General features: G+C 33.4%; 1 protein-coding gene and 1 long non-coding RNA gene across 6 annotated transcripts in view; one reads left to right on the top strand and one right to left on the bottom strand.

Annotated features, from left to right (window-relative positions):
- Positions 1 to 37: 37 nt before the first annotated feature.
- Positions 38 to 21,907, bottom strand: LOC141562911 (uncharacterized). The gene is made up of 3 exons (XR_012488277.1): positions 21,819 to 21,907; positions 9,363 to 9,489; positions 38 to 480 (listed from the first exon to the last, which is right to left on the bottom strand). It is a non-coding gene; the product is annotated as an uncharacterized LOC141562911 (long non-coding RNA).
- The window catches only part of CSRNP3 (cysteine and serine rich nuclear protein 3), a 244,031-nt gene continuing 231,281 nt past the window's right edge, over positions 14,444 to 27,193 (top strand). For 2 of the 5 annotated variants that reach the window (XM_074303227.1, XM_074303231.1), the window contains exons 1-2: positions 14,456 to 14,575; positions 22,591 to 22,666. Coding sequence is in view for 1 of the 5 variants with exons in the window: in XM_074303225.1 (XP_074159326.1) it covers positions 16,743 to 16,776 (34 nt within the window). In the remaining 4 variants the exon portion in view is untranslated. Of the gene's footprint in view, positions 14,576 to 14,609; positions 14,808 to 16,185; positions 16,777 to 22,590; positions 22,667 to 27,193 lie in introns of those variants that run through there. The other 3 variants (XM_074303226.1, XM_074303228.1, XM_074303225.1) reach the window with 3 other exon arrangements.

The following is a 27,193-nucleotide window of genomic DNA, read 5'->3' as shown; positions in this document are numbered from 1 at the left end:
CTAATTTTTTGACCAGTACTAAATTAATTTATTAATTACTTCTTTATAGTATATAGTTTGAGATCTGATACTGCTACTTTTCTTCCCACTTTCTCTCCTTTATTGAGATTCTTAAACTTAAACTTTTTGTATCTGTAGCCAAATTTCTTTTGTTATTTTTTCTAGTTTTATAAAGTAATCCTTTGGTAATCTGATTGGTATGGAATGAATGCATAAATTAACTTATGTAGTTTTATCCATTTAACTTATTGGCTCAGTCTGTTGACAACCAATGAATATTTCTGCAGTAATTTAGGTCTGTATGTCCATATAAACAGTTCTCTGTAGTTGTATTGATAGAGTTCTTATGTGTGTCTTGACAGGTAGATGTAGTTATTTTCAGTGGAATTTCTCTTACTTACTGTGTCTTCTTTCTGAGAAAACTGGACAACAGTATGGCAGAAATTGAATCCAGACAAACACTTCAGATTTCATATCAAGCTGCAATTGAATATATGATTTAGATATAAAAGGTAACTTCATAAACAAATTAAAGAAACAAGAAGAAATTACCATTAAAAATTATGGAGAGGGGAAATGTTCATGACCAAAAGAGGGGAGAAATACTCTTAGAAGATAAAATGGAAAAATTTGATTCCATATATTTTAAAAATACATACATATATTATATATATAACTAAAATATAAGCAAACTATAACTAAAAATAGAAAAGAAAGATCATTTGGGGAAAATCTTTCCAGCAAGTGTCTCAAATAAAGATCTCATCTTCAAGATATATGAGAAGTTATTTTTAAAAAATGCTCCAAATGTTGAAGGAAATGTGAGAAAATAAGCATGTAGATTCAGTGTTGGTAAAATTGTGAATTATACTTGGAAAGTTAACTAATATTGTGTGTTCTTTTTGATCTAGTGATACCACTTTTGCCCCAAATAAATTAAAGAAAGGGGAAAAAAGATTTATATATACAAATTTTTTTTTCTAGTTATTTTTTGTTGTGAGAGAGAACTGGAACCTAAGGGAGTAATTAGTACTTGGTGAATAGTTGAACAACTTATACTAAATGAATATAATGTAATACTATCATGTTCTAATAAATAAGGAAGGAGACTCAGAGAAACTTGGAAATATTTTGAAAGAAATAATGAAGAATGAAGTGAGTAGAAACAGAACAACAATTTATGCTATAACCTCAGTATTTGAAAAATGAATAATACTGAAAGATTTAACGAGTCTAACCAGTAGAAAATTCATGAGACTTCAAGATGTCTCATGAAGAACTATGACCCTCTTCAAAATAGGTGGAGGACTACTATGCAGAATCAGAAATTCACAATCCTAATTCTTTTGCTCTTCAATGTAGAGTGTTCCAAGACCTGAGGTCTTTTAATGTAGCTACTGCTAGGTTTTGTGTGATTCTAAAATGTGGCCCTGTAATATTTGAATTGTTCTTTTGCTCATAAAAATTTTCTCTTTGATTTGGAGTTTTTGAAATTTGGTAATGATGTTCCTATAGATTTTTTTCTAGGACCTCTTTCAGGTAATGATTGGTAGACTTTTTTTTTTTTTTCTATTTCTACCCTTTCCTCTATTTTTAACATTTCAGGGCAATTTTCTTTAATTATTTCTTATATTATAGTGTCAAGATTATTTTTTAAATTGTAACTTTCAGGAATCTAATTATTCTTGTGTTTTCTCTATTTGATCTATTCTCTAGATCTATTGTTTTTTTATAGGATGTCTCATATTCTCTCTATTTTTCATTCTTCATATTTTGTTTTATTATTTCTTGGTCTTTTATAACTTCACTGACTTCTTCTTGCCCATTACTTGCTATTAATTAAGAGACATGACTCTGGATCTTCAACTATGATAGACTTAGTTCTTTTTAGCATACAGTGATTATGACGATTCTAATAGACTTGGGATGAAGAATGCTATCTGCATCCAGAGAAAGAACTGTGGAGACTGAATATGGATCAAAGCATACTGTTTTCATCTTTTTAATTTATTTTTTCTTTCTTTTAGTTTTTCCCTTTTTTTCCTGATTTTTCTTTCACCATGTAACTAATATGGAAATATATTTTAAACAATTGCATATGTATAACCTATATCAGATTGTTTGTTATCTTGGGGAGGTGGTGGCAAGAAAGGGAAGAAAACTGGAATTAAAATCTTATGTGATGAATGTTGAAAATTATGTGTAATAAGAAAAATAAAATACTTTTGAGAAAAGAAAAACTTGATCTCTTTTTCTAGTTGTTGACTTTCTTTTCATAATCTTGTTTTTTTTTTCTGAGATTTTTTTTGGTTTTGTTTTGTTTTTTGTTTTTTCTTCAATCTCACTCATTTGATTTTTAAAGACTTTTCTGAGTTCTTATATCAATTCTTTTTTTTAGTCAGGTGACCATTTAACATTACTCTTTGGGATAGAAGAGGCTTTTAAAAATGTTCCTTTAAAGGTTCTTTCTCCTTTGCCTACTTTTTTTTTTTTTTTTTTAAATAACAGTTTGTTAGAATAATCACCTTTAGTTCTAGAATATGGGGTATGGTGCCTCTGGCCTTAGCTCCTCCTTCAGTATTCCCTTTAAGCCTGGAACCCAAAACCAAGAACTCTACTCTCCTATAGGTACTCCCATCAGCAGTATCTCTTCCTCACTGCTTCTTCATTCTCCAAACATATGTGCTGCTTTCTTCTCAGTTAGGGTAGTGCATCTTCAGCACAGCTGGGAATGGTGTGTTTTATCAGCAGAAATTCCCTTAATCTTCCCTCCACATTATCTGGGAGGTGAAAGTTTGTGATAGATCAATCCAGCTAGCCTCAGAATTTACAACTTGCTGTTTCAGCAGACCTAGCCTGGAGTTGTTTATACTTCACACTAGCCAAACCTCCATATTGTATTTTTATTCAGATCTTCTCCCATTGTTCCTGGAGGACCACAGTTCTGGCCCAATTCTTGTTTGTTTTTAACCCTATGTTTGTCCCGAAGGGCAGTTTTGTCTGGTTCATGGGGGGAAATCTGGAGAGCTTGGAATTTTCTGATCTATTCTTCCACCTTTCCAGAATCCTCTTTGATTTATTTGCTTCTGTATTTTGTATACCTAATCTGTCCCACTGATCTTGTTTTATAGTATTGCTAGACCACCTACCTTCCCACTTTTTTTTAAACTTGAGATTTTTATCCTTCTTTGTTCTCATGTGAATTTTATTATTTTTTCAATTTTATAAAGTATTTAATTTTAAATTTAATTTAAATGGCATTGAATAAATAAACTTGTAGATTCTTATCATTTTTATTATATTGTTTCAGCATAATCGTGAGCAATTAATAAATCTTCAATTATTTATGTTTCTATTTCTGCAAAGGATGTTTTTGTAGTTAGATCCATATACATAGTTGAATCGTGTCCATTTTGTGCAAGCCATTGAACTTTGATGCCTAATTGTGGTGTGAAGGTAATCCTGTGGAAATCTATGCCAGGAGAGCATAAGTTCTGACAGAAAGACAGTGTAGTGCATTGATAAAACTAGTTAGCATCAGAGAAAGTACGTGCAAGTCACTTATCTGAATTAGAACTCAATTCCATCATCATCCATTTGATGATGGATTATCAGTCATTGGAGTGATACATTATCCATCAAATCACAGGGTTGAATTGACTTCTGAGACCCTTGCTAGCCCTAAATTTATGAACGCCTTCAAATACGGATTTCAAGAGACATACTAAGTCTGCTCACTGAGGTTCAGCCTAGCTAAGTTACAAGAAACTTATCAGTAGGACATTAGGCATTAAGACGGTATGTGTGTGTGTCTGTGTGTGTCTGTGTGTGTCTGTGTGTGCGTGTGTGTGTAACTTATACTTCTAAAAGTGACTAACAAAAAAAAAAAAAAGGAAAGAAGGTTCTTATACCACATCCCCAAGATAGGAGGATTATTACATGACATCAGAAATGACAGAGTTTGAAGGAAGTTGCAGAGCCACATGGGAGCTGCAGAAATTCAAGCTGGCAGTTGTATAAGGCAATGGTAGAGTAAAGAAGTTCCTGGACAAATGAAGAAATTATTTGACTAAGCCTCCTGGACACTGAAGAGGAATTCTTAGACAATTCCTAGACCAAATATGATGGACAAAAGAGAATTTTCTGCATATTGCATATTCATGAACTACATAGAGAGGAATCTAGAACTAAGCTGCTGGGCCAGCTAAGTGGTACAGTGGATCGAGACCGAAGTTAAAATCCCACCTCAGAAACTTCCCAGGTATACCACCTTGGCAAGGCACTTAATGTCTTTTGCCATTGGAGAAGGAATTGGAAAACTATTCTTTTACCTTTGTCAATAAAACTCCATGGAAAGAGATCCACAGGGTCATGAAGAACCTGACATGACTGAAAAAACTAAACAACCACAACCACAACAACAACAACAAAAAAAACAAGTAGGATATAGAACTGAAGTTCCTCAAATAATAGGATAAGGGGGGCAGCTAGATGGCGCAGTGGATAGAGCACCAGCCCTGAATTCAGGAGGACCCGAGTTCAAATCTGTTCTCAGACACTTAACACTTCCTGGCTGTGTGACCCTGGGCAAGTCACTTAACCCCACCCTCAGAAAAAAAAAAAAATAATAGTTTAAGGACTTGGTCTTGCAGTTTCACTGGCAACTCCAGTTGCCAATTAACTCCCATTGAGTTCACAAGAAACTCTCTGGTAAAGAAAATTCACTTTATCAATATGCATGGGTCAGCAATAACCAAAGAGAGAAGCCATTAGACAATTTAATTTTTTGTATATTAAAAGGAAATTCAAACTACTAGTGTCAAATAGGAAAAGGAATACCCACAAGTAAAAAAGAAATCAAGAAAATTATTAAGAACTATTTTTTCCCCAAGCATATGTCAATAAAATTGACAATCTAATTGAATGGATGGATCTTTACAAAAATATAAGATGTACAGATTGACAATATAAGAAATAGATAACTTAATCCAACATAAGAAAAAAACTGAACAAGAAATAAATTATCCAAAGGAAAAGAGAGAGCAAGAGACCAGATGCCTTTTCAAATTAATTCTATCAAGAATTCAAAGAACAGTGGGCAGGGATAAGATGGCAGAATGAAATTAGCATTTTTTTCTGAGTTCTCCCCCAACACAGGCCCTGCCTTCAACAGCAACAGCCAAAAAACCTCCCAAATATTTTTTTAAAAAATGATTCAAATTCAAATTCAGAATTGGACAGGAAAGTCAATTAAAAGTCACAGTGAGTTATTTTTTCCAGCCCAAGGTAGCACAAAGGAAGATGGAGAAAATTACTGACTTTGAGATGGGGACTGGTAAGGTGTATAATGCAGTAGAAAATGGCACCAATGATAGGGTAGTGCCAAAATGTGACAGCAACATCATGGAGCAACCTAGTGTCCAGAAATAGTAAGAGGACTGAAAACCTGATCAAAAAGATATCCCAGGGACCCTGAACTAACACTGGGCTCAGAAATGGGTTCCATGTGGCAGCTCTGTGATCCATTATCCAGTTTTATGTCACAATTCTAAGGTAAAGAGGAGGGGTCCCAATTGCAAAGGAATAAGATCATTATTTGTGCAGAGTACAGATTAGTAGGGCATGAAGAGATTTATCAGTAGATCACATCCCCTTGAAAGCTGTTAAAGAAACAAGAGGACATAAGATTCAGAAACTCAAACTAGAAATCTGCTCTGTCCCCAAGGAGAGAGAGGCAGAGACCAATTCTAAGTTCAAAGTCAAGAAATAGGTTGGGACCATTCAGGAGAACAATTTTGAACTACATTAAAAAAGATTAAAAAACAGTATACCTTCTGACCCAAAAATATCACTAACAAATCTCAACTCTAAAGAGATCAAAGAAAAAGGAAAAGGACCTATATGTACAAAAATATTTATATTAACTATTTTTGTGATGATTGGAAATGAGGGGAATTGAGGAGTGGCTAAATAAATTATGGTTTATGAAAGTGATAGAATAATTCTATGCTATAAGAAATGATGAAGAGAATGATTTTTAGCAAAATCTGGAAAGATTTATGTAAACTAATGAAAAGTGAAGTTAGCAGAACTAAGAGAACAATGTACACAGTAAAAACAATATTGTAAACATAATTAACTGTGATAGATTTAGTCATTCTGATCAATACAGTGATCTACCATAGTTCCAAAGGACTCTTAGTGAAAAATGCTATGCACTTCCAGAGAGAATTAATAATCTCAGTGCAGATTGAAGCATATGTTTTCTCTTTGTTCTTCTTGTTTATGTTTTTTTTTTTTGAAACATGGCTAATTCTAACATTACATAAATTGTTTGAAAAATTAGGGGAAAAAGGTGCCATAACAAAATTCTTCTGTGATACAAATATGGTGTTGATAGTTAAATCAGGCAGGATGAAAACAGAGAAAGAAAATTATAGAGCAATAGCTCTAATGAATATTGATGCAAAATTTGCATGAATAAATTATTAGCAAGGAGAAAACAGCAACTTATCACAAAAATTATACACTATGACCCAGTTGGATTTCTACCAGGAATGTAAGGTTGATTTAATAATCTATCAAAATAATGGGCCATATCAATAACAAGAAGAACAAAAATAATATAATTATATCAATAAATGCAGGAAAACTTTTGACGAGATACAATACACATTTCGGTTTGTTGGGGTTTTTTTTAATTACTAGAAAATAGAAGAATAAACAAACCTCTTTAATTTAAGCACTATTCTTTTGGTATTTTCTTGGCAAAGATACTGGAGTGGTTTTTCATTTCCTTTTCCAGTTCATTTTACAAATGAGAAAACTGAGACAAACAGGGTTAAATAACTTGCCCAGGTTCATATAGGTAGTGTCTGAGGTCACTTTAAACTCAAGTTTTCCTGAGTCTAGATCTGATATTCTATCTCCTGTACCACTTAACTGTTTATAAAGCAGGATTCATCAAGTGATTTGGTACTGGTTAGGAAATAAAGAAGTCAATCAAAGTAATATGCCATTCAGAAGCAAATCAACACTGCAGTTTAGTATTTCATAACTAGCCCCCAGTAAATGGGGTAAGGAATTGCAACTAAATAAAAACTGCTGGGAAAATTGGAACACATTCTGGAAAAAACTAGGTATAGACCAGCTTCTCATGCATTATAACAAGATAAATTCCAAATGGATGCATGGCCTACACATAAATAAATAAGAAAAGTAATGAAAAAATTATCATTCAGATCTATGGATAAGGGAAAAGTTCATAACCAAGATTATAGAAAATAAAAGGGACAGTTTTAATTATGTCAAATTTTTATAAAAGTATTTGTAGATAAAAATAGAAGTGAAGTAAGTAAATAAGGGAAATAAATCTTTCCTGAAAGTTTCTCTCATAAAGATTTTATTTCCAAGACTAAGACCTATTTCCCAATTGATAATGGTCAAATGCTAGAAACATGTAGTTTTCAAAGAAAGAAATTCAAGCAAAATCATAGGAAAAAAAATTCAAATAACTAATAAAGAAATAAAAACTTAAGCAACGCTGTGGTTTTATTTCATAGCATACTAATAAAATTGACAAAAGGAGAAAAGTGACAAATATCAGAGGGTCTATGGGAAAACATTCACCTTAATTCACTGTTGGTGGAGCTGGAAAGCAATTTGTAACTACAACCAATAAGTTACTAATTTCTGTCCCAATAATACCACTGGGAAACCTATACAAAGTTGATCAAATAAATAAGAAAATGACCTCCTGTATACAAAAATATAGCATAAATTCCTGTTAAAGGAAACATGAATTTAAAATCATTTAGGAAGCACTTTTCATGTTATCTCAAAAAGGGCCAGATTCCAACAGACTGAAAAAGACCAGACATAGGACTTTTATCTAAACTATAAAATAAAACAAAACAAAACACATGTTTTCTGAAGAGAACTGGTTAAGCAGCTAAGGAGCTTTCTTGTTTTCTCATTAAAAAAGTTTATGAAAAAAATTTATTCATACACCAGTTGTCCTTGATGAAAATATGACAAAGTAAAAGAGGCTTTTCACACAATTTTTAGAAGGCTATTTCATTATAATTACACAACTGACAAGACTTAAAAATAAAAAGATCTACTATGACTATGCTTTATTTAATTCCATTTAATGACAGCATAAATTTATTGTGAACCTACCATGTGCAGGTACTATGTGTAGTTCTAAGAATGCACAAAGATGAAACATTTTCTGCCCCTCAAGAAGCTTACATTCATCTGGGCTAGAGTATACAATATTTAATCATGTTAGATAAAGAAAAATTAGCTTAGAGAACATAGCACTAACCAATGTGAGGGGAAAGGTTAAATAGACAAAAAATCCAGCTTTAAAGTTTCTTATGAAACAAGATGAGAAATACATCCACACACATTAAAAGAGAAATTAATATATATTTAAACTCTACAAGAACTTATGATCTATATGACTGCAGAGAACACTTTGTTCCATGGTTGTCTGTGTATTGTAGTGCAGTGGATAGAATACCAAGTTTAAAGTCAGAATTCAAATTTGGGCCTCAGACACTTACTAGATGTATGACCCTGGACAAGTCCCTTAACCCTGTTTGCCTCAGTTTCCTTATCTGAGGGAGAGGAAATGGCAAATCACTCCAGTATGTCTGTCAAGAAAACCCAAGATAGGATCATGAAGCGTTGAACTTGACTGAAACAAACAACCACAATATTTTATCATCTCAAAATTTGAGAGGATCTCAGAGATTACTATTCTAATTCATATCTGAACAAGAATGTCCTGAATAATATCCTTAACAAATGGTTCTCCAGCTTTGACTTAAAAGACTTATAGAGAAGGCATTCTACTTCCTGAGATAATTTATTATACTTTAATATAATTCTTATTGTTAGGAAAGTTTTCCTTCTAGGTTTATTAAAGCTTACTTCTCTGCAGCTTTTATACCTTAGTTCTGAATTTTGGACCCAAAGAGTACACATTCACTTTTTCTTTTATGTGATAACTTTTCAAGTACTCGAAGACAGCTGTTATGTCTACTCTTGAGTTTTCTTTAGATGAAACATCTCTAATTCCTTCAACAAATCTTCATAATGATGATCTAAGGTTCTTCTCTATGCTGGTAACAATGCTCTGAATTTTTTAGTTTGCCAATGCTTTTCTAATGACTCCCATAACTGAGTCTGATGCAGCAAATTTGACCTACTTTGGAATAGTATATTGGGATTCCCACCTTCAGTGTTCTGGACACTAAGCCTCTTAATGCAAACTAATACCTCAAAAGTTTTGAAGATCACAGTGTCACATTGTTGACCAATATTGAGGGTGAAATCCATTAAAAAACCTTTACCTGGATCTAGGAAATGGGATTAATCTGGCACAACCTATGTTGTGATGAAGTCATGCTGATTAATTATGATCACTGCTTCCTTTTTTAGATGCTGATGACGTACTTCTAAGAGGTTTCTGGAATTTTGCTAAAATTCAAATTCAAGATCATTGGTGAGTGGCTTACATGCTCCATTTTATTCCCATTTTTTAATATTAATACTTTTGTCATTCTTCAACCCAACAGCCTTCACTCTAATCTTTACAATCTTTCAAAGATCAGTGACAGTGACTTGGGAACAAAAGTGTGCTCGTAAATATTTTGCAACTGGCTCTTGAGGAGGTAAAGTATATATTATACACTTAAGTTTCATCCTCATTATTAGTATTATTCATAACTTTCTTAAGTCTAGATAATCAACAAAATAAATCATTCCATTCCAAGATATAAATGCTAACACTGAAAATTAAACAATTGACTCTCTTCAGTCAATTCAAGCTGGTTTCAGCACATATATCCTAGAATAGAAATTTAAGCAGCCCAAGAAACAATGGGATGATATGGGATACATCATGGTTCTAATAATGATGTATTTGAAAAGTCATCTAACTACATTATCAAGGAAGCATCTTATTTGAAAAGGAAGTGGGTCAGTCATGTAGTAAACATGAGACAATAGAGTACCTACAAATTATATTGGTACTTTTAAGATAATCAATACCAAAGAAAGAAAATACCCACGCAATTGGCCAGTCCTTAATTGAAGGATTCAATCCTTCTTTCCTTGTTGGATGGAAGGAAAATATGAAGGATTTTTTTTTATTATTATAGCTTTTTATTTACCAGATATATACATGGTTAATTTTACAGCACTGACAATTGCCAAGCCTTTTGTTTCAATTTTTCCCCTCCTTCCCCCCCCCCAAGATGGCAGGTTGACCAATACATGTTAAATATGTTAAAACAAACTTTGAAATAGTGTACAATTAGCCTGTGAAGGAAATCCAAAATGCAGGTGGACAAAAACAGAGGGATTGGGAATTCTATGTAGTGGTCCATAGTCATCTCCCAGAGTTCTTTGCTGGGTGTAGCTGGTTCAGTTCATTACTGCTCTATTGGAACTGATTTGGTTCATCTCATTGTTGAAGAGGGCCACATCCATCAGAATTGATCATCATATAGTATTGATCAACATACTTAATGGCAATAGCTTACAAATGTGATATAATAATGATCACATTTGTATAATTCCATGAAGAATTTAAAATCTATTCAAGTAGGTGAAATATCTAGAAGGGATTATCAACCTCTCAGTTACCTAGGATTTTCCTATTTCATCATCATCAAGTAAATAAATTTCTAAATCTCAAAATTCCTCTTACCAGAGTTTACTTTTATGTCCCTTTCTGAGCTATTATTGCAGTTCACTTCTTATTCCAACATAGACTACTATATCAGCTTCCTAACCAGTCACCCTACTTTTAGTATTTCACTTCTAGTTAATCCTCTATTCTTACTATCAGATTTATCTTTCAAATATATTGATTTGGTTGTTTTATTCTGTTGATTAAAAACTTTAATAGTTCTCTAGTACTTAGTAAATGAAAACTAAATTCCTGATTCTCACTTCATGTACCTCCACAACATAAATTTAGCCTACCTTTCTAAATTAATCTCATAATATGCACATTTATATAATCTAATCTCCATTCATACTGGAATGCTTACAGTTATTTAAATGATTCTATCTTGTTTTAACCCCTTCCTTTTGTTGATACTGTTCTATGATCCTAGAATGTTTTGCCTGCCTTAAATCTTAGCCAATTTCTCTTATCTCAAAATAATCTTCTTTTCAGTAAAAATTTATACCACTTGTATAAATATAACACTGTATTTATTTCTGTACACGTCTTATCTCTCCTGGTACATTTTAAGAAGTTGGAGGTCAAGGATTATGTTACATTCTCTTTGTACTTGTTTTAGCACAGTGGCACAAATATACTAATTGGATCAATTTCCTCAACTGAAAATTAGAAACATTAAGAATATCAAACCAGAGTTTATGAAGTTTTCAATAAGTTTAATAACATTTCTAAGGGGAAAATCTATTGTTTCTTTTGTATCTATGTGCCCAATTCTGTATTCTGCATATGCTATTTCACTATAGATTTACAGAATGTGAGCCATGTTTTTATTTTAAAGAATTCTATCTACATCTACATATATATATATATATTTATATCTGCTATCTATCTTTGACCAACCTCCTCGTTCAAAAAATCCACATTTTTAATGAGATCATAAAATAACTATAAAATATGAATACAATTTGTGAAATCTTTGTGTAGTTTGAATACTTTTATAATTGAGTCAGAAGAAAATATTTGAATTGGTCAAGAAAAATTGATTAGCTTCAAGTCTCAAGGAAGGAATGAAGAAAAACCAAGACTTTTGAGATAAAATCATTTTGGGAACAATGAGGTAGGATCGGAAGAAGATTCCTGACTCTTCCTTATTCCCTTTGAAGCTGAGTTACTTACTGAACTATAAAAATATATTTTGCTTAGCAAATACAGAGTGATACTCACTTGAAATAGGATGTTTTCCTGTTAGGAAGTATAGATGACCCTGGGAGCCCAACTAAGCAGTCCTAATGCTATAAACTTTGGTGCTATCTTGATAGTGTGACAACTCTATGGAGTCTGTAAGGACTTTTATATTCTACAGTACAAAGAATTATGAATTGTCTTTGTCATATATATACCCTACATTTGTACCTCACTATCCTATGTATATTAAGAGGAGAGGCACCCAAGGTTTATGAAGGGAATTGTTTTTATTATGCTATCTTAGTAAATGCCTTTGCAAAGATCTAACTGTGTATACTGATTAATTCTTAACCATCACACCAATGGGAGTTCATGAGCTGTTATGTTAGAAGTCCAGGTACATTCAGTTATTCCTAGGACCCAAGAGTAATCAATACCCTGAATATCCTACTTCTAAAGCTGAGATTTGAATAGTAGTCCAAAAGAGGTGTGCTACAAAATTAGACCTAAAATATACACCTACCAAGAACCAGATAGTTTTGGGAGAATGTATCAGCAGCTGGAGGGGGATTAGGAAAGACATCAAGGAGAAAAGTGGTGTCAAACTGAAATTGAAATGATGGAGGGTACTAATCTATATATGAGGATTGCTAGGGGCTATATATTAGCTTAATTTAATAATATAATATTAACTATGCTTTATTATATTTTATATATTTTGTTAAATTGTATTCTAATTATATTCTAGTCTATTATGGAGGGGCCATATATATGACACCTCCAGTACAGAAGGTGGCATCTCAATAATTTTAAAAGAAATAAGGGATTCTATCTACTAGCTTGGGAAGAGAGAGGGTATTCAAGGCACAAGATTTAAGCTGTGAAAGGTACAGAGACCAAAAACAAAGGGTTCTGTGTGAGAAATAGCAAGAAAATCATGGAAGAACATAGAGTTTATTAAAGAGAGGCATGTATAAAAATGAAGCAAAGCTAATTTGGAGCCATGTTGTGAAAGGCTTGAAATGCCAAGTCAAGATTCTGCATTTGATACTAGAGGTAATAAAGAGCTATTAAAGCTTATAGAGGAAAAGGTTGGGATATTATATAGTCAGACCTGTCCTTAAGGAAGTTCATTTTGAAAGCTGGGCAGATAATAGTTTGCACTGGAGAGAAATTTGAGGTAGAGAAACCTATTAAGAGTCTATGACAGTTGTCTAGGTGAGAGGTGATTCAGATCTGAACCAGGTAAGTTGTGCCCGTAGACAAAAGGGAACAGATTTTAGTATATATTTGCATATGGAGAACAAAAGCAGAGTGCCACAGTTCAAAGAACTGAAGAATCAGGAGGCCTGAGTTCATATCCCATCTCACTTTTTTAGCTATATGACCTTAGACACATCACCCAGTTTCTCAAAGCCTCAGTTTCCTAATCTGCAAAATGGGAATAATAAAGTTACTATAGGTACCTCGAAGAGTTCTTGCAAGGAAATCTGTTATTTTTGTAAATATTAATGTACTGTATAGATTGAGCTATAAAAACTATTACAATCAATAAAAACTTTTTAAATACACTATGTACCCTCTGTGCTAAATACTGGGAAATCAAAAGGAGTCAAAGAATTATTCTCCAGCAGCTCAGAATTTAATGGGGGAGAAAACACGTTAACATTATCAAATACTATGATTTTGCTTACCTTCTATTTGAATTAAACTACAGTTCAACTAGATAACCAATCATTGGCTCTCAATTAAGTCTTCAATTAGCAGATTCAGTTAGTCATATCAGGAGACATGGCATTCAAAAATTTTGCAATAACAAATTTTGCAATAACAAAAAGGTATTAACTTAGTAAAGGACATTCTCACTAACTTTTTTTATTGCCTGGTCCTGAGTGATTTGCACAATCTAATGTGAAAAATAATCCCTCCCTTTTTCCTCTTCCTCTCTCTCTCCTTCTCCCTTTCTCTCTTTCCCCCCACCTCTCTCTAGTTCTAAAATTTATTTAGGATAGAAGCATTGCTAAATGGATGATGCAGGGCAAATGATAAAAATGGTCTTTTAAAAAGCATTTTAATTTTTAATTTCCAGGCAGGTGGAATGAACCCAATATAACACTGATATTCAGACTTTCAGCCAGTCTAGAGTGTATGCTAAAAGACTATGTGAGCACATTCGTAGAGAATTATTTTAAGCTGGAAAATGGACACTTTGTCTTTTTCAGAATAGGTTATTTACTTGTATTTAGGTGGACAGCTCTTTACAATCATGGATGTGCAGTAATTTACTCTCACTTCACTGAGAGAGTAGGAATCAAACAAAGAGGGGCCTTTTTTCTCATCTGAATTTATCTGTGACAGAGCTATGCTCTGTAGTTTGAGGCTATTCTGTGAAGTCTAATTTCTGAACATGCTCCTTTTCTTCTTAGCTTCTCAGAATTGTTCTTTTTTTTTTTTTTTTTTTGCTTCTGCCACTCCCTTTCCCCCTCCTAGCTACATGGATTTGTCCTCTAAATGAGCCATGGGTGGGAGGAACCACTGGATGAAAGTAAAGCAGGGAGCATGAGCCAGAGATTGCCAGGATCAGCTCTTTGTTATTGGTTAGTTGCTGTCTGATGGATGGATGAGGGAGGAGTAAGCTCATCAGTCGGCTCTGACAGAACTGAAGTACAGAAACCAAATATACAGGTAAGGCGGGGGGAAGGGTAGAATTCTTAACACAGGAGACCTTCTGAGTTGTTATGGGAAAAAATTTATAATATGAAAATCATCCGGATCATAGCCGTGTAGTTTGGACCGCATTCCCTCCATGAGGCAGTCTTTCTAATGAGCTGTTCTTTCTTCCCATAAGAATCTCAGCTGATAACGATGCCAGTGCTAGGTCCAGCACAGGATAACTTTCTCCACAAGTATCAATGAGGTAAAATCCATAGATGATGATGCTAAGGGCATTCCTTAGTATTTAAAAATTACGCATGTTGCATTGGGGGATTAAATAAAGGGCAAGGAAAGCTGTCCTGCATTCCAATAATTCAGAGAAAATGGAGCCATCAGTGAATATGCAATCTATTATAAGTGACATGCAGTGTCCTTTTATAATGGCACTGACAAGGTGGATGAGTGAGAACAGTTTTCCCATCTATGTCAATTGTTGCAGCATTACCTAGTACTAATGCAGTATGCTTATGTATGTGTTTCTTTAAGCCATTTGCTGTAACTGCTTCAGCAGAGTTTCAAGCATTTGAGGGTTGGGAATCCTTTCATTTAACAAATTAAACTGTGATAAATCAGTGAAGAATGTATGACTGTGCTTGTCAACAGACATTCCAATATTTTCATCCCAAAATTCTGGGCAATGTAATTTTTGAGGGGTTACCTTATAGAAATAAGCAAATGGTTTAAATGATCTTTTCTTGCAACAATAATTTCAACCAGAAAGTGAATATGTTTGAGGAATAATTCCAATACAGCATTTATTTATAGGAAGTTATTAATTCTAACTTTTGAAGACAGCTGAAGAATTAAGGTTTCACATTTTAAATTAGAATGTGGCAGTGCTTTAAAAGATGATTCCCTTCACCATCTCTCTTAGAGTGTGTAGGAAAAAAGCCCAAACCATAAATTTAATAAAATAAAAATTAAAAGCAAAAATTCATTAATCCTCTTTGGTCATAAACACTTGCACACACATATGCAAGTGATTTAATGAATTACATGTATATTTCTCTCAAATGATGACATCAAATGAAAAGAAATGAATATATAATTTTCTGGATGAAAATCCTCCAAGATATTTGTTTTTCTCTGGTAGACAATTGCTAATCTGGTCATATAACAAGTAATCAAAAATACTTGTCAAAGTAAATTTTAAAATGGAAAATTTTCAGCATTGTTTGCTGTATTTTCATTTATTTTTCCAGTATTTCTCAACTGTGGAAGCATAAAAAAAGATTGTTTGCCAGAATAACTATGACTTTTTCTTTGCAGTGCATAGTTTAACTTCAAAAACTTTTTTTTTAAACTAACAAAAACTTGATTATCTAACTGACTAAAATACCCTTGTCTTTTTAATTTAGAAAAATAGGCACTGAATTTTACATGCTTAGAGTGTCACATTGACCGACTTAAAGCTTAGATAAGCTATATTATAAATCATGTTTTTTATTTCAAGACATAATTGTACAATACATCAATTTTGAAAGCGTTTCCAGTTAGTCATGAATATCTCTGAATTTGTCATTAACAAAAAGTAATGGTCAAAGAAAATAATTTCAAATATTAATCTATAAAAAAGTAATGAAAGTAGAATATAATTACAATTATATTTCTTTAGGAATGTGTTAGAGATATCTCTTGTCTATATAGTTATATCTTTTAAATTATGAATTCTGAATAAAGCTACCTTCAGGAATGAAGGGGAATTGATGAAAATTAGAGAGCAGAGTTCCACATGGTTTTAAATTATTCTGTTTCCTTGGAAACCAGCTGCTGCAGATGCATTTTGCTTTCTTTGGCTAAAAATATCATCCTTTTAATAATCACTATGGGAGAGATGCTGAATAAAACCAGAGTATATTGTTACTGGTTTTTATAATTTTCTTAATGGCTCGCATATTTTGGATGAAGTTTAGATATGCCATTGCTCATCCAGTATTTCCTATCAGCGGCTGGCAGACGTCTGTAAGCCTTGTAAAAATGAGATAACTATAGTAGCTTTAACTGCATGGTCTACTGGGAAAAGAAAGACTGTAAGTGTGTATGTTTTAGAGCAGAAAAAGATGAGAGTGAATAAATATGAGAGAGAACAGCTAAAAGATTCCTGTTCAGTAGGAGATTAAAAAATGAAGCAAATAAAATGCATTTATGCCTGCTTTGTGAAACCTGTGTAGGTAAGATTCTTTGTGTTTTCTATGAGTAAAATATTTTGAATATGTTGAAATAGTTTTTTTTTAAAATTTCAATGGATTTCATGATACTCAACTTCAAAACAACTTTGTCTTTGTCTTTCTTTTCCCTTTTTTAAACTACTTCAGTTTATACTGAGCTGTAATTAAATCAAGAAACTTTGCTTCATGTGTCAAAATGTGTATTTCTATACTTTAAAAAATTAATACTTGATGTATATTATAAAAATGAGGATGGTAATGGTGATTTAAATTAAAGAATTAAAAAATTATTTGTGGACTAAAGTTTTTAAAATATTGTTAACACCAACATTACCTTTGACCTTTTCAAAATGTTCTAATTCACACATCTCAAACCCAACTCAAAAATTTTCTTTCTTTAAACAAAGGAGCTATGATGTATGTGTAACTCATCTAAGGTTTAATGAAGATTTTTATCACCATAATAACAAGTAATATATTTTTTAAACTGAGAATTTATTTGTTGTTTGTCCTTCATTCTTGAAGTGAACCTTTATAACAGGATGATGATTAAAACAAATTGGATTTAAGTGAGGGAGAACTGTGCAAAGTCACTAGCCTCATTTTCTCCTTTGGAACCATTTGGATCTAGTAGCAAGATATAGATCGGATGACTAAAAATGGCCCTGGATGCTTTAAAATGAATTAACAATACCTTTTTAACCTATTATATAATTTAATTCCATCATTTTTATTTTAATCTTTCTACATTTTAAGAATAACTATGTCTTCCCAGTCTTTCTCTTTCTCCTCTCTCTGTCTCTCTCTCTGTGTCTGTCTCTGTCTGTCTCTCTGTCTCTGTCTCTGTCTCTGTCTCTGTCTCTGTCTCTCTCTCTTTATGTCTGTCCTCTGTCTGTCTCTCTGTCTCTCTCTCACACACACACATAATTTTTTTCAGTCACTCAGTGCAGAAAAACACAATTTAACTACTATGTTGCTCTATTCTTCCTCAGAAATCGAAGTCTTCCTAACTCCAAGAATAGTTTAATTTCAGCTAATTTTTTAAGAAAATAGTTTGTTTTCATAATATTACTCTTATGTTAGAATTATTGTTTGCAATAAAGTAAGTCTAATACTAAACTGTTATACATTGTTTCAAAATATTTAATTTATATTCAATACATAATTTAATATCAAATTAATTTGGAATGTCAATATATTATCTTCCATGACAATTTAAGAGAATAGTGAATATTTGGTTTTGATTAATTACCATATGCAAGGAGAGATGTTCTCACTAGCTGTTTCATTATAAATTTAGACAATATTAATGAGCATATTAACAATAAAGCAGATGGATTAGTAAATGGATTATGAGATTAATGTATGTAACCTCTATTTCAGAGACAATCAAAATTAATCAGGCACACTTTTAGGTTTCTGAAAATAATCTGTTGCATAGCAATAGCTCTGAACTATAGACAATTTAAAAATACACTTTAGTAACAGTATGTAATTATGGCTTCAAGCTTCTTTATTTGCTAAAACTAGCCTGCCAGATTTGTAGGTAAGTTTATATGGGCCTCTTAAGTGTCACAAAATGTACTTAGGAAAATGAAACATTTAACAGCTTCCTCTCTAATATCAAAAGGCAGCTTTACATCTGTAATGGAATTGTGCCAGCTTGGCCCAGGGCCCTCTTTGAGTGGAAAAGAGAAGTCGGTGTTACTACCACTGAAAATAAAGCTTGTGTTATGTTGCCTGATGTTTATGTGTTATATGATTATGGTCACTTATCCAAGTGAATAACTGCATTCAAGTTTGTGAGGTTTGACTTTCAACAATATTAGTCAATAATTTTCCTTGTTGTACTATAGTGTTAGTTCTGCTAGAATTAAGCAAAAATAGAAGATACAAACTTCATTCAGGGAAAAGTACCCGACTGTGCAAGGTACCAGTGATATTTCATGGCTCTACCACTGCAATTGAAGAATATTGTGCAATGGATTATTTTACATTTTTCCATCATATTGTTATTTTAGGCATTGTAACCCCCAACTTAAGTAGCTTATTTAACAATACTTTAGGAATTGTTTTGTGTTCTAATATTATGACAGGTGAAAATAATATATTTGACTCAAGAATTACTATATATATATACATATATATATATGTGTGTGTGTGTGTGTGTGTGTGTGTGTGTGTGTGTGTGTATTCATGATACATTCTGTATGTTAATGTATAAGATAATGATGGTCCTAGCAATTATAAAAATTAGATCTAATTAAAAGTACCACAAAACTTAGACCAAATTAAAAGCACAAATAACAAAGACAGTGTTTTTGTGGGAGATCAAGTTTTCATCATTTCATATCACATGATCAGAAGAAAAATGATTGCAATAATTACTCTTACAAATGCAGCATTAAATTGAGACCTAGGATAGATTGAGTTGGATTGAAATCCAGGATGTTTATCTTCCAATATTAGCAGAGATAGTGGTGTTGGAGAGTGGCATTAATTGTAGAAAAACTAATTAGCTCTGTATTATTCTTGAATCATTTGAATACTAATAAGCAAAAAAAAAATGCCATTCCTTAAAACAATGACCATTAGTAATGAGTGGGTCTCAACGCTAATTTTTTCTCTAAGATTTCATGACAACATCAAAATGCTCATGACAGCATTAAGAATATATAAGAGAAGCTAGAAGGAATATAGAAGAGGTGAAAGTCAATACTTTGGTGCAAAGTAGAGAAAACAGAATTATAGTACAGACTCTAAGACAGTGGAATCAGAAACTGCTTCCTACTGGTATGACCTTTGAACAAATTATTTAACTTCCCTAAGCTTATTTTCCTATTAAAATGAGAGGATTAGATTAGATGGCCTCCAACATCCTTTTCAGTTCTGCCTCTGTGATCCTATGACCTGACTTTGGTCCCATACCTGTATAGGAACTAGTACACATCATTGGCCCCTCATATCTTCATGGATCTGAAAAGCTTTGATTCATTGTCATTATGGTCTCTGTGATAACTTATCTATTTATTATTCAGGACTACAATAGAATTTTAATCTGTTTTATATTGAGTGTCTAAACCATTCTTAGAAACTGTTGTATTACAGAATATATCTCTACTGTCCAACCAGATAAATGAAATAAATTCCTAAATAGGTCCCTTGAATGTTTTTGCAAAGATCTTCATTTTCTTTCAAAGTCTTATCTCCTTCACTTGGGGCTCAGATAGTTTTCTGGAGCCCTTCTGTAGTCTTGGTTCCGAGAGCTTAAGCTGCCTTCTCTGGCTTGTGAATCTCCACGACTAAATCCTGGCTGAGGCTCAGAGCTTCTAGTGGGCTTCTCCTCTCTGACTTCTGAATGTCCTGGACTCAATCCTGGTTGAGGCTCCCAGCTTATATATGCTCTTTAAAGGTGTGAATCTTGTAGAATTCTAATAAGTACTAAGTACATTAGTGAACTAGAGAACTGTTAAGTACCATGCTAAATTAGATAACTGACTTAGCACCTTGTAAGAATCTTAACAGGTAATTTATTAAATACCCCAAATATGTAATTTCTCAGGCATTCATGATGTTCGTAGCACTCTACTGGGCACTATTGGTACTTACCTTTCATAGTCTCCAGGTTCAAAAGTAGCTTGGTGAGATTCAGTGGGTAGAATTATGAACTCAGGAAGACCTGAATTCAAATATGGTCTCAGACACATATTGGCTGAATGATCTTGGACAAGTCACTAAACCCTATTTGCCTCAGTTTCCTTATTTGTAAAATTAACTGAAGAAGAAAATGGTAAACCATTCGAGTATCTTTGCCAAAAAAAAAAAAAAAAAAACAAAAAAAAAAAAAAACATCAAACACATTGATGGGATCATGAAGAGTCAGATATGACTGAAGTACTAAACAACCACAAATTTAAGAAGTATAATTAAGTTGAGGAAACAAAAACTTATGGGAACTAAGTAAATAATTGCATAGAGCCTGCTATGATTTAGTGACAAAATGTTGATGATGCTGTAACAATTAAGAGAAGGAAGAGAACACTGGACTAGAATTATTAGAATGAAAGAAGTACGATTTGTTGTGGGCCTTAAAGATAGGTGACATTTAGAACAAAGGCAGGGAATTAACACAAGGACAAAGCATTAATTTGGAGACATAAATAAATTTAAAATTCAGAAAGGAAATAAGTCAAATTGTCTCAGAGCATAGTACACACATAGTAGGAGATAAATTTGCAAAGATAGGTGAAGAGTAGGATGTTGATGGCTTTGGTAACAAACGAAAGAACAGAGTAGTGATGGAGGATCCCCTTAAATAGGGGAAAATGTAAAGGGCTGGAACTCTTGAGTGGATGCACTGGAGTCAGACAATCTAGCACTTGAGATTAATTACTGATTAGACAATACTCTATAAGAATATGCTTGGAAAATGGCCCTTCCCACTATCCTGTGCTGGCCCAATCATTTGGTGTATACAGAGAATTGTGGGAGGGGCTAGGAGGTGCAGGGAGACCAGCCAGCCTCTTCTAGAGAGCCATGGAGGTGAGGTCTCAGAGATCCTATGAGTCCACTCTCTCTTACTTTTGTTTATCCTGACTCCAGCTGATTCTAAGATACCCAGAGCGCTGACACGGTCATCACAGGAAAATATGATGGAAACAGTCTTTTACAACCAGTTATCTGATGAAAATATGCAAAAAGGATTGGAGGTGGGGAGGAGATACAAAAACAGGGAGATCAGTTAGAGTATATTGGAATGAGTCATGTGCAGCTTGTGAGGGCTTAAAGAAAGGAGGTGAAAGTGGAAATTGAAAAGGTGCCAAGCTGGACCACTAGGAGGGACAGATCAGGGCTCAGCTCCTTTTAAAAACTGTATAGATCAGGAGCAGTTAGGTGGCTCAGTGGATAGAGCACCAGCCCTGAAATTGGGAGGACCTGAGTTCAAATCTGACCTCAGACACTTAACACTTCTATCTCGTGACCCTGGGCTAGTCACTTAACCCCAATTGCCTCAGCAAAAACAAAACAAAAAACCCCAAACAGACCTAAGTAGATTTTTCCATGGTCCCAAACTTCCTGATGCCACAAAAGTTCTTCTCTTTAATGATATTATTACAGAGATGCTATATTTGAAAATCATGAAATAGAATGAAATAAGAATAAAAAGTATAAGTAAAATAAAATATATGCTCTTAAAAATATAAAGGTAATCAAGATAATCATGGTGGGTATAAGTAAGCTGCTGCACAATACCTATGTAATTCCTATATTAAGTCTTTTTGTTGATATTCCCTAACAGTAATGATAATTGCCAGGCAAGAAAAATTTTAACAAATTTTAGTCAGAGAAATATCCATTTAAAAAGGAAAAGAACCATTAAACAAGAATGAGGGGCAACTGATTAATAACGGGGCATGAGTGAGTTAGAGAGATAAAAAATTGGTAGATGGTAGAGTGGGCATAGCACTAAATCTGAAGATCCAGAATCAGATGCTGGTAAGAATAGATTTAATATGAATGAAGCAGAAAAAATCTGATCTGAAATTGATTGTCATCAATTGGATTGCCAGGTGCACTGAAGAGCATGAGAAATCATAACCTTGTCTCATGGAGCCTCTTCTCTTCCCACCTTTCCCTCCCTGCCCCCATTCATGTCCTAACTAGGACATGTACAGAATATCCCCAAAGTTTTAGAGTGGTTTTATTCTTTAATAGTATAAAACCAAACAGGCTCTTATAAAACCTTGGAGTTGAAGCAACCAGCTTCTTTACCCTATTGATCATCTATCTTGCTTTTGAGATTCTTTCTTCTTACAGAGAAAGGACTCTTCCTAAATAACCTTCTCATTGGTGAGTGGAAAAGATGAACAGAGGATCTACTCATGATTGGCAGGTTTGGGAATTCTGATTTTTTCCTCTTTATGCCTTGCCTTGGCATTTTCTCCGTATGTGAATAATTAAATTGACATTGTGGTCTAATTGTCTCTTAATCGTTCACCCTGTAAAGGTGATATGAAATAGGGATACTTATATATATTACATAAAGCATTCTAAAGTCAAAAATGTATAGAATAATAAATGGAAAGTACCTTGGGAGATCCGGTTACTGAATATGTATCATTGATTTTGATTAGATAATTATCTGTTCACCAATTTCTTGGTGAAATCCAGAGTCAAGGATTTTTACAAACTTATTATCATTATCATCATTATTACTACTTTGAAAGGTATTTTGTAAACATTTTCACCCACTAAATATCTACTCCAATGAATCATAGTGTCAGAGAGGTGACCTTGGATTCTAAAAGGCTATGACAGAGGAAGACAAAATTCTTCTAATTTCTTCCAGGCTGGAAAGGCTTTAAGTACAAATCTTATGACAGAGTATGTATTTTTCCAAGGACCAGCTCAGCCAAATCTGGTAAGGCTTATGACTAGAACATTGGCAGTAAGGTTCTACTACCAGTTTTTGTATAACTGACCAATGAGTTAAGAATGGTTTTTATATTTTAAAATAATTTTTTGTTGCATTTAAAAATGTAAAAAAAAAAAAAAAATTCTTAGCTCCCAGTCTGTAGAGGGTGAAGGTGAAGGAAGGGAGCTCCAGGCTAGATTTGGCCTATGGATTGTAGTTTACTAACCCCTGTTTTTATGCAAGGATGGGCTGCCATCTGACTCAGTGGATGGTGTATCCATACTGATAAATTTGCGATAAAGTCAGTAATTCTTCCCTCATTCATAGATAGATGACAATTATGATGAGATTTCTTGTCCCAGGGTCTCACTAAGTCTCTGGCAAAGAAAAGTAGAATTTTAAAATTTTCAATTTCTGACAAAACTCTATTCATATTATTCCTTCTTTTAAATGCTGAAAACAATTGTTAGTGATCTTTACTTTTCCCTTTTGTGAACACTTTATTTTAACTATATCCTTTCAAAGACGTGTCCTATATGGTTCTCTGTTCTAAATGGTGTTCAAAATTACTTTCGCTTGAGTCTGTGTGACAGAACAAATCCAATGAGGGTCATTGATGCTGAGTATCCTCTTTCTTTCTCTGCCTGATTTTCCTTCCTTCCTATTATTGGAGTCATATTAATAGAAGTAGAATCTTAATTTCTTTCCTAACCAAAGCTGCTTCTGCAGTCAAGTCACAATCCTTTGTTTATGATTTTGCTGTCGGTTGCCATGGAAATAATTGCAACATTGCAAATTCTGTGGTACAATCACAGGGACTACAGTAGGAAAAGAGTGGCCGACAGCAAAAAGGGAATATTTTTACAAGGGTTTTCCATGCTGTAGGATCAATTGGTTACTAAACAAGTATTTATTAAGCACCTGGTATGTGCCAGGCATTGTGCTGGCAATGCAAATATAAAAATGAAACAGTTCTGGCCCTCAAGGGACTATCCTTCTATTAAGGGTGAAAGGGAATATATTGTGTTTTAGTGATTTTTTAGGGAGTCACAGGTTTTATTAATGAAGCCATAAGAAAGCTGACTGGCCTGTTTTTTCCAGTAGTAATGGTAATGGTAATTTAATTATTATTCTCTGAACAAGAAATAGAAACACAGGAAGGGATGCTTGGGACAACTGAGGGCCAGATTTTTGCACTGGTAAAGCCTTGATGAGTAGATAATTCAATAAATGGGATGAATCATAGTCTGGAGCTAGCTAATATAAGGTGCTGAAGCAAAAATTGATTCAATCTTCAATCTAGATGGGCAAGTATTAAAACTGAATAGATTAATTTCAGGGATGTTAAGGGAAGGGAAAGGAAGATGGATAAAGTAAATGAACTTCCATTCCATTTTTTGGATTTTTTTCTCTTTCAAGGCCTTAGATACATGTTTGAATCTGTCCTATAGTTTTCTGTAAGACTAAACTTCCAAATTTCTAGAGACTATAATGTATCTCAAAATAATGCAAAATGACTTCTCTTAAGTTATACATATATGTATATTTTATTAAAAATATATAATCCAATGCATTGCCATAATAATTTCTTAACAAAGCCCTCTATCTCAATGTCTCACTGTATGCATGATCCCAAATATTTGAAAATTTCCTTCCAAATTCCTATAATGCAGATCATTTCCTATCTTTATCTGCCTATTTTGCATATCTCTTGTGTTTATCTTCCCTTAAGATAAGACATAGAGATCTATCCAGGGTGCTAACAGAGGAAGGGGATCCTCATGTTCTCTTGATATCATGAGAATATGATTGGAACATATACACCATGTAACCAGCCCATCTCCCTTTTCAGCCCTTTTTTTTTTTCTTTGATAGTACCTCTCTTCACAAATAGTTCCACTTTTACAATGTGTTACAGCTATTGCTCACCCACAATGTATTTCTTCATTGATCTTTGGGTGATGTTTAGCTTCAGCTCTTCTGAAACTAATATTTCATGACTCATTGCTATATAACATCACTAAAACAATAGTAGAATTACTGGAGAGCAATCTGGAACTATGCCCAAAATGTTATCAAACTGTGCATACCCTTTGATCCAGCAGTGCTACTACTGGGCTTATATCCCAAGGAAATACTAAAGAAGGGAAAGGGACCTGTATGTGCCAAAATGTTTGTGGCAGCCCTTTTCATAGTGGCTAGAAACTGGAAGTTGAATGGATGCCCATCGATTGGAGAATGGTTGGGTAAATTATGGTATATGAAGGTTATGGAATATTATTGCTCTGTAAGAAATGACCAACAGGATAAATATAGAGAGGCTTGGAGAGACTTACATCAACTGATGCTGAGTGAAACGAGCAGAACCAGGAGATCATTATACACTTCAACAAAAATACTATATAAGGATGTATTCTGATGGAAGTGGATATCTTCAACATAGAGAAGATCCAACTCACTTCCAGTTGATCAATGATGGACAGAAACAACTATACCCAGAGAAGGAACACTGGGAAGTGAATGTAAATTGTTAGCACTACTGTTTATCTACACAGGTTACTTATACCTTCGGAATCCAATACTTAATGTTCAACAAGAAAATTGGATTCACACACATATATAGTATCAAGGTTATACTGTAACACATGTAAAATGTATGAGATTGCCTGCCATCTAGGGGAGGGAGTAGAGGGAGGGAGGGGAAAATCAGGAAAAATGAATACAAGGGATAATGTTATAAAAAAAAAAAAAAAAGATTACTCATGCATATATACTGTCAAAAAATGTATAATTATAAAATTAATTAAAAAAAGAATAAAAAAAAGAATAATAGAATTAGAAAATAAATAAAAGCTTAAGGTTGCTAAAAACCAAATCCTAAACCAAAAAATCAACTTTGCCATTTCCCAAAGCTGAGTCAGCTTGCTTTTCTCCTTATATTCAATACTAAAAACCCTTAGAGCTCTAAATTAATATTTGAGACCACATAGCTCTCAGAACTTAGTAGACACTCAATAAAGATCTTAAAAATTTAGCTGAATCATTGTCTTGATCCCTATGAGTCTTACTGGACAGCTCCAATAGTTATGCCATCACTGAGATATATGGACTTAAGGGCTCCTGATGGATGTCACCTCATTATTTAACCTCAAAATCAGTCTGACCTAAGATATATGGATCTCCTCTTCTTCAGAGTAAATCCAGTTGGCATATACAGAGTGGGGAAAAAAAAAATCTAAAGATAGACAAGTTTTCTAAATCAGAGAGGTTCATTATCACAGCTGTTGCTATTTCTAAGAGATTTTGGACAAGGTATTAAGTTATTCTGTGTCCAGAGGCTTGGAGAGACGTACATCAACTGATGCTGAGTTGAAATGAACAGAACCAGAAGATCGCTGTATACTTCAATGTTGTATGAAGATGTATTCTGATGGAAGTGGATATCTTCAACATAAAGAAGATCCAACTCACTTCCAGTTGATCAATGATGGACAGAAATAACTACACCCAGAGAAGGAACACTGGGAAGTGAATGTAAATTGTTAGCACTACTGTCTATCTACCCAGGTTACTTATACCTTTGGAATCTAATACTTAATGTGCAACAAGAAAATGGTATTTACACACATATATTGTATCTAGGTTATATTGTAACACATGTAAAATGTATGGGATTGCCTGTCATCAAGGGGAGGGAGTGGAGGGAGGGGGGGATAATTTGGAAAAATGAATACAAGGGATAATGTTATAAAAAAAATTACTCATGCATATATACTGTGGAAAGAAATTCTAAATTAAAAAAAAGTTATTCTGTGTCTTCTTTTCTCTATAGAGGATATATACACATTGTCATAATTCTTTACCACTAACTTAGAAATTAATTATTTCTCTAAAGTAATATGGATATGTTCATATGTACTTTGTAGGCTTTTTTTTTAAATTAAATTATCTATAGGAGCTCCATTTCTAACATGATATAATGAATAGTGTTAGATTTAGAATCAA

This window comes from Sminthopsis crassicaudata, chromosome 3 (assembly GCF_048593235.1).
Source record: "Sminthopsis crassicaudata isolate SCR6 chromosome 3, ASM4859323v1, whole genome shotgun sequence".
In the NCBI taxonomy this organism is placed as follows: Eukaryota; Metazoa; Chordata; class Mammalia; order Dasyuromorphia; family Dasyuridae; genus Sminthopsis; species Sminthopsis crassicaudata.
This window is presented reverse-complemented; position numbering and strand designations above follow the sequence as displayed.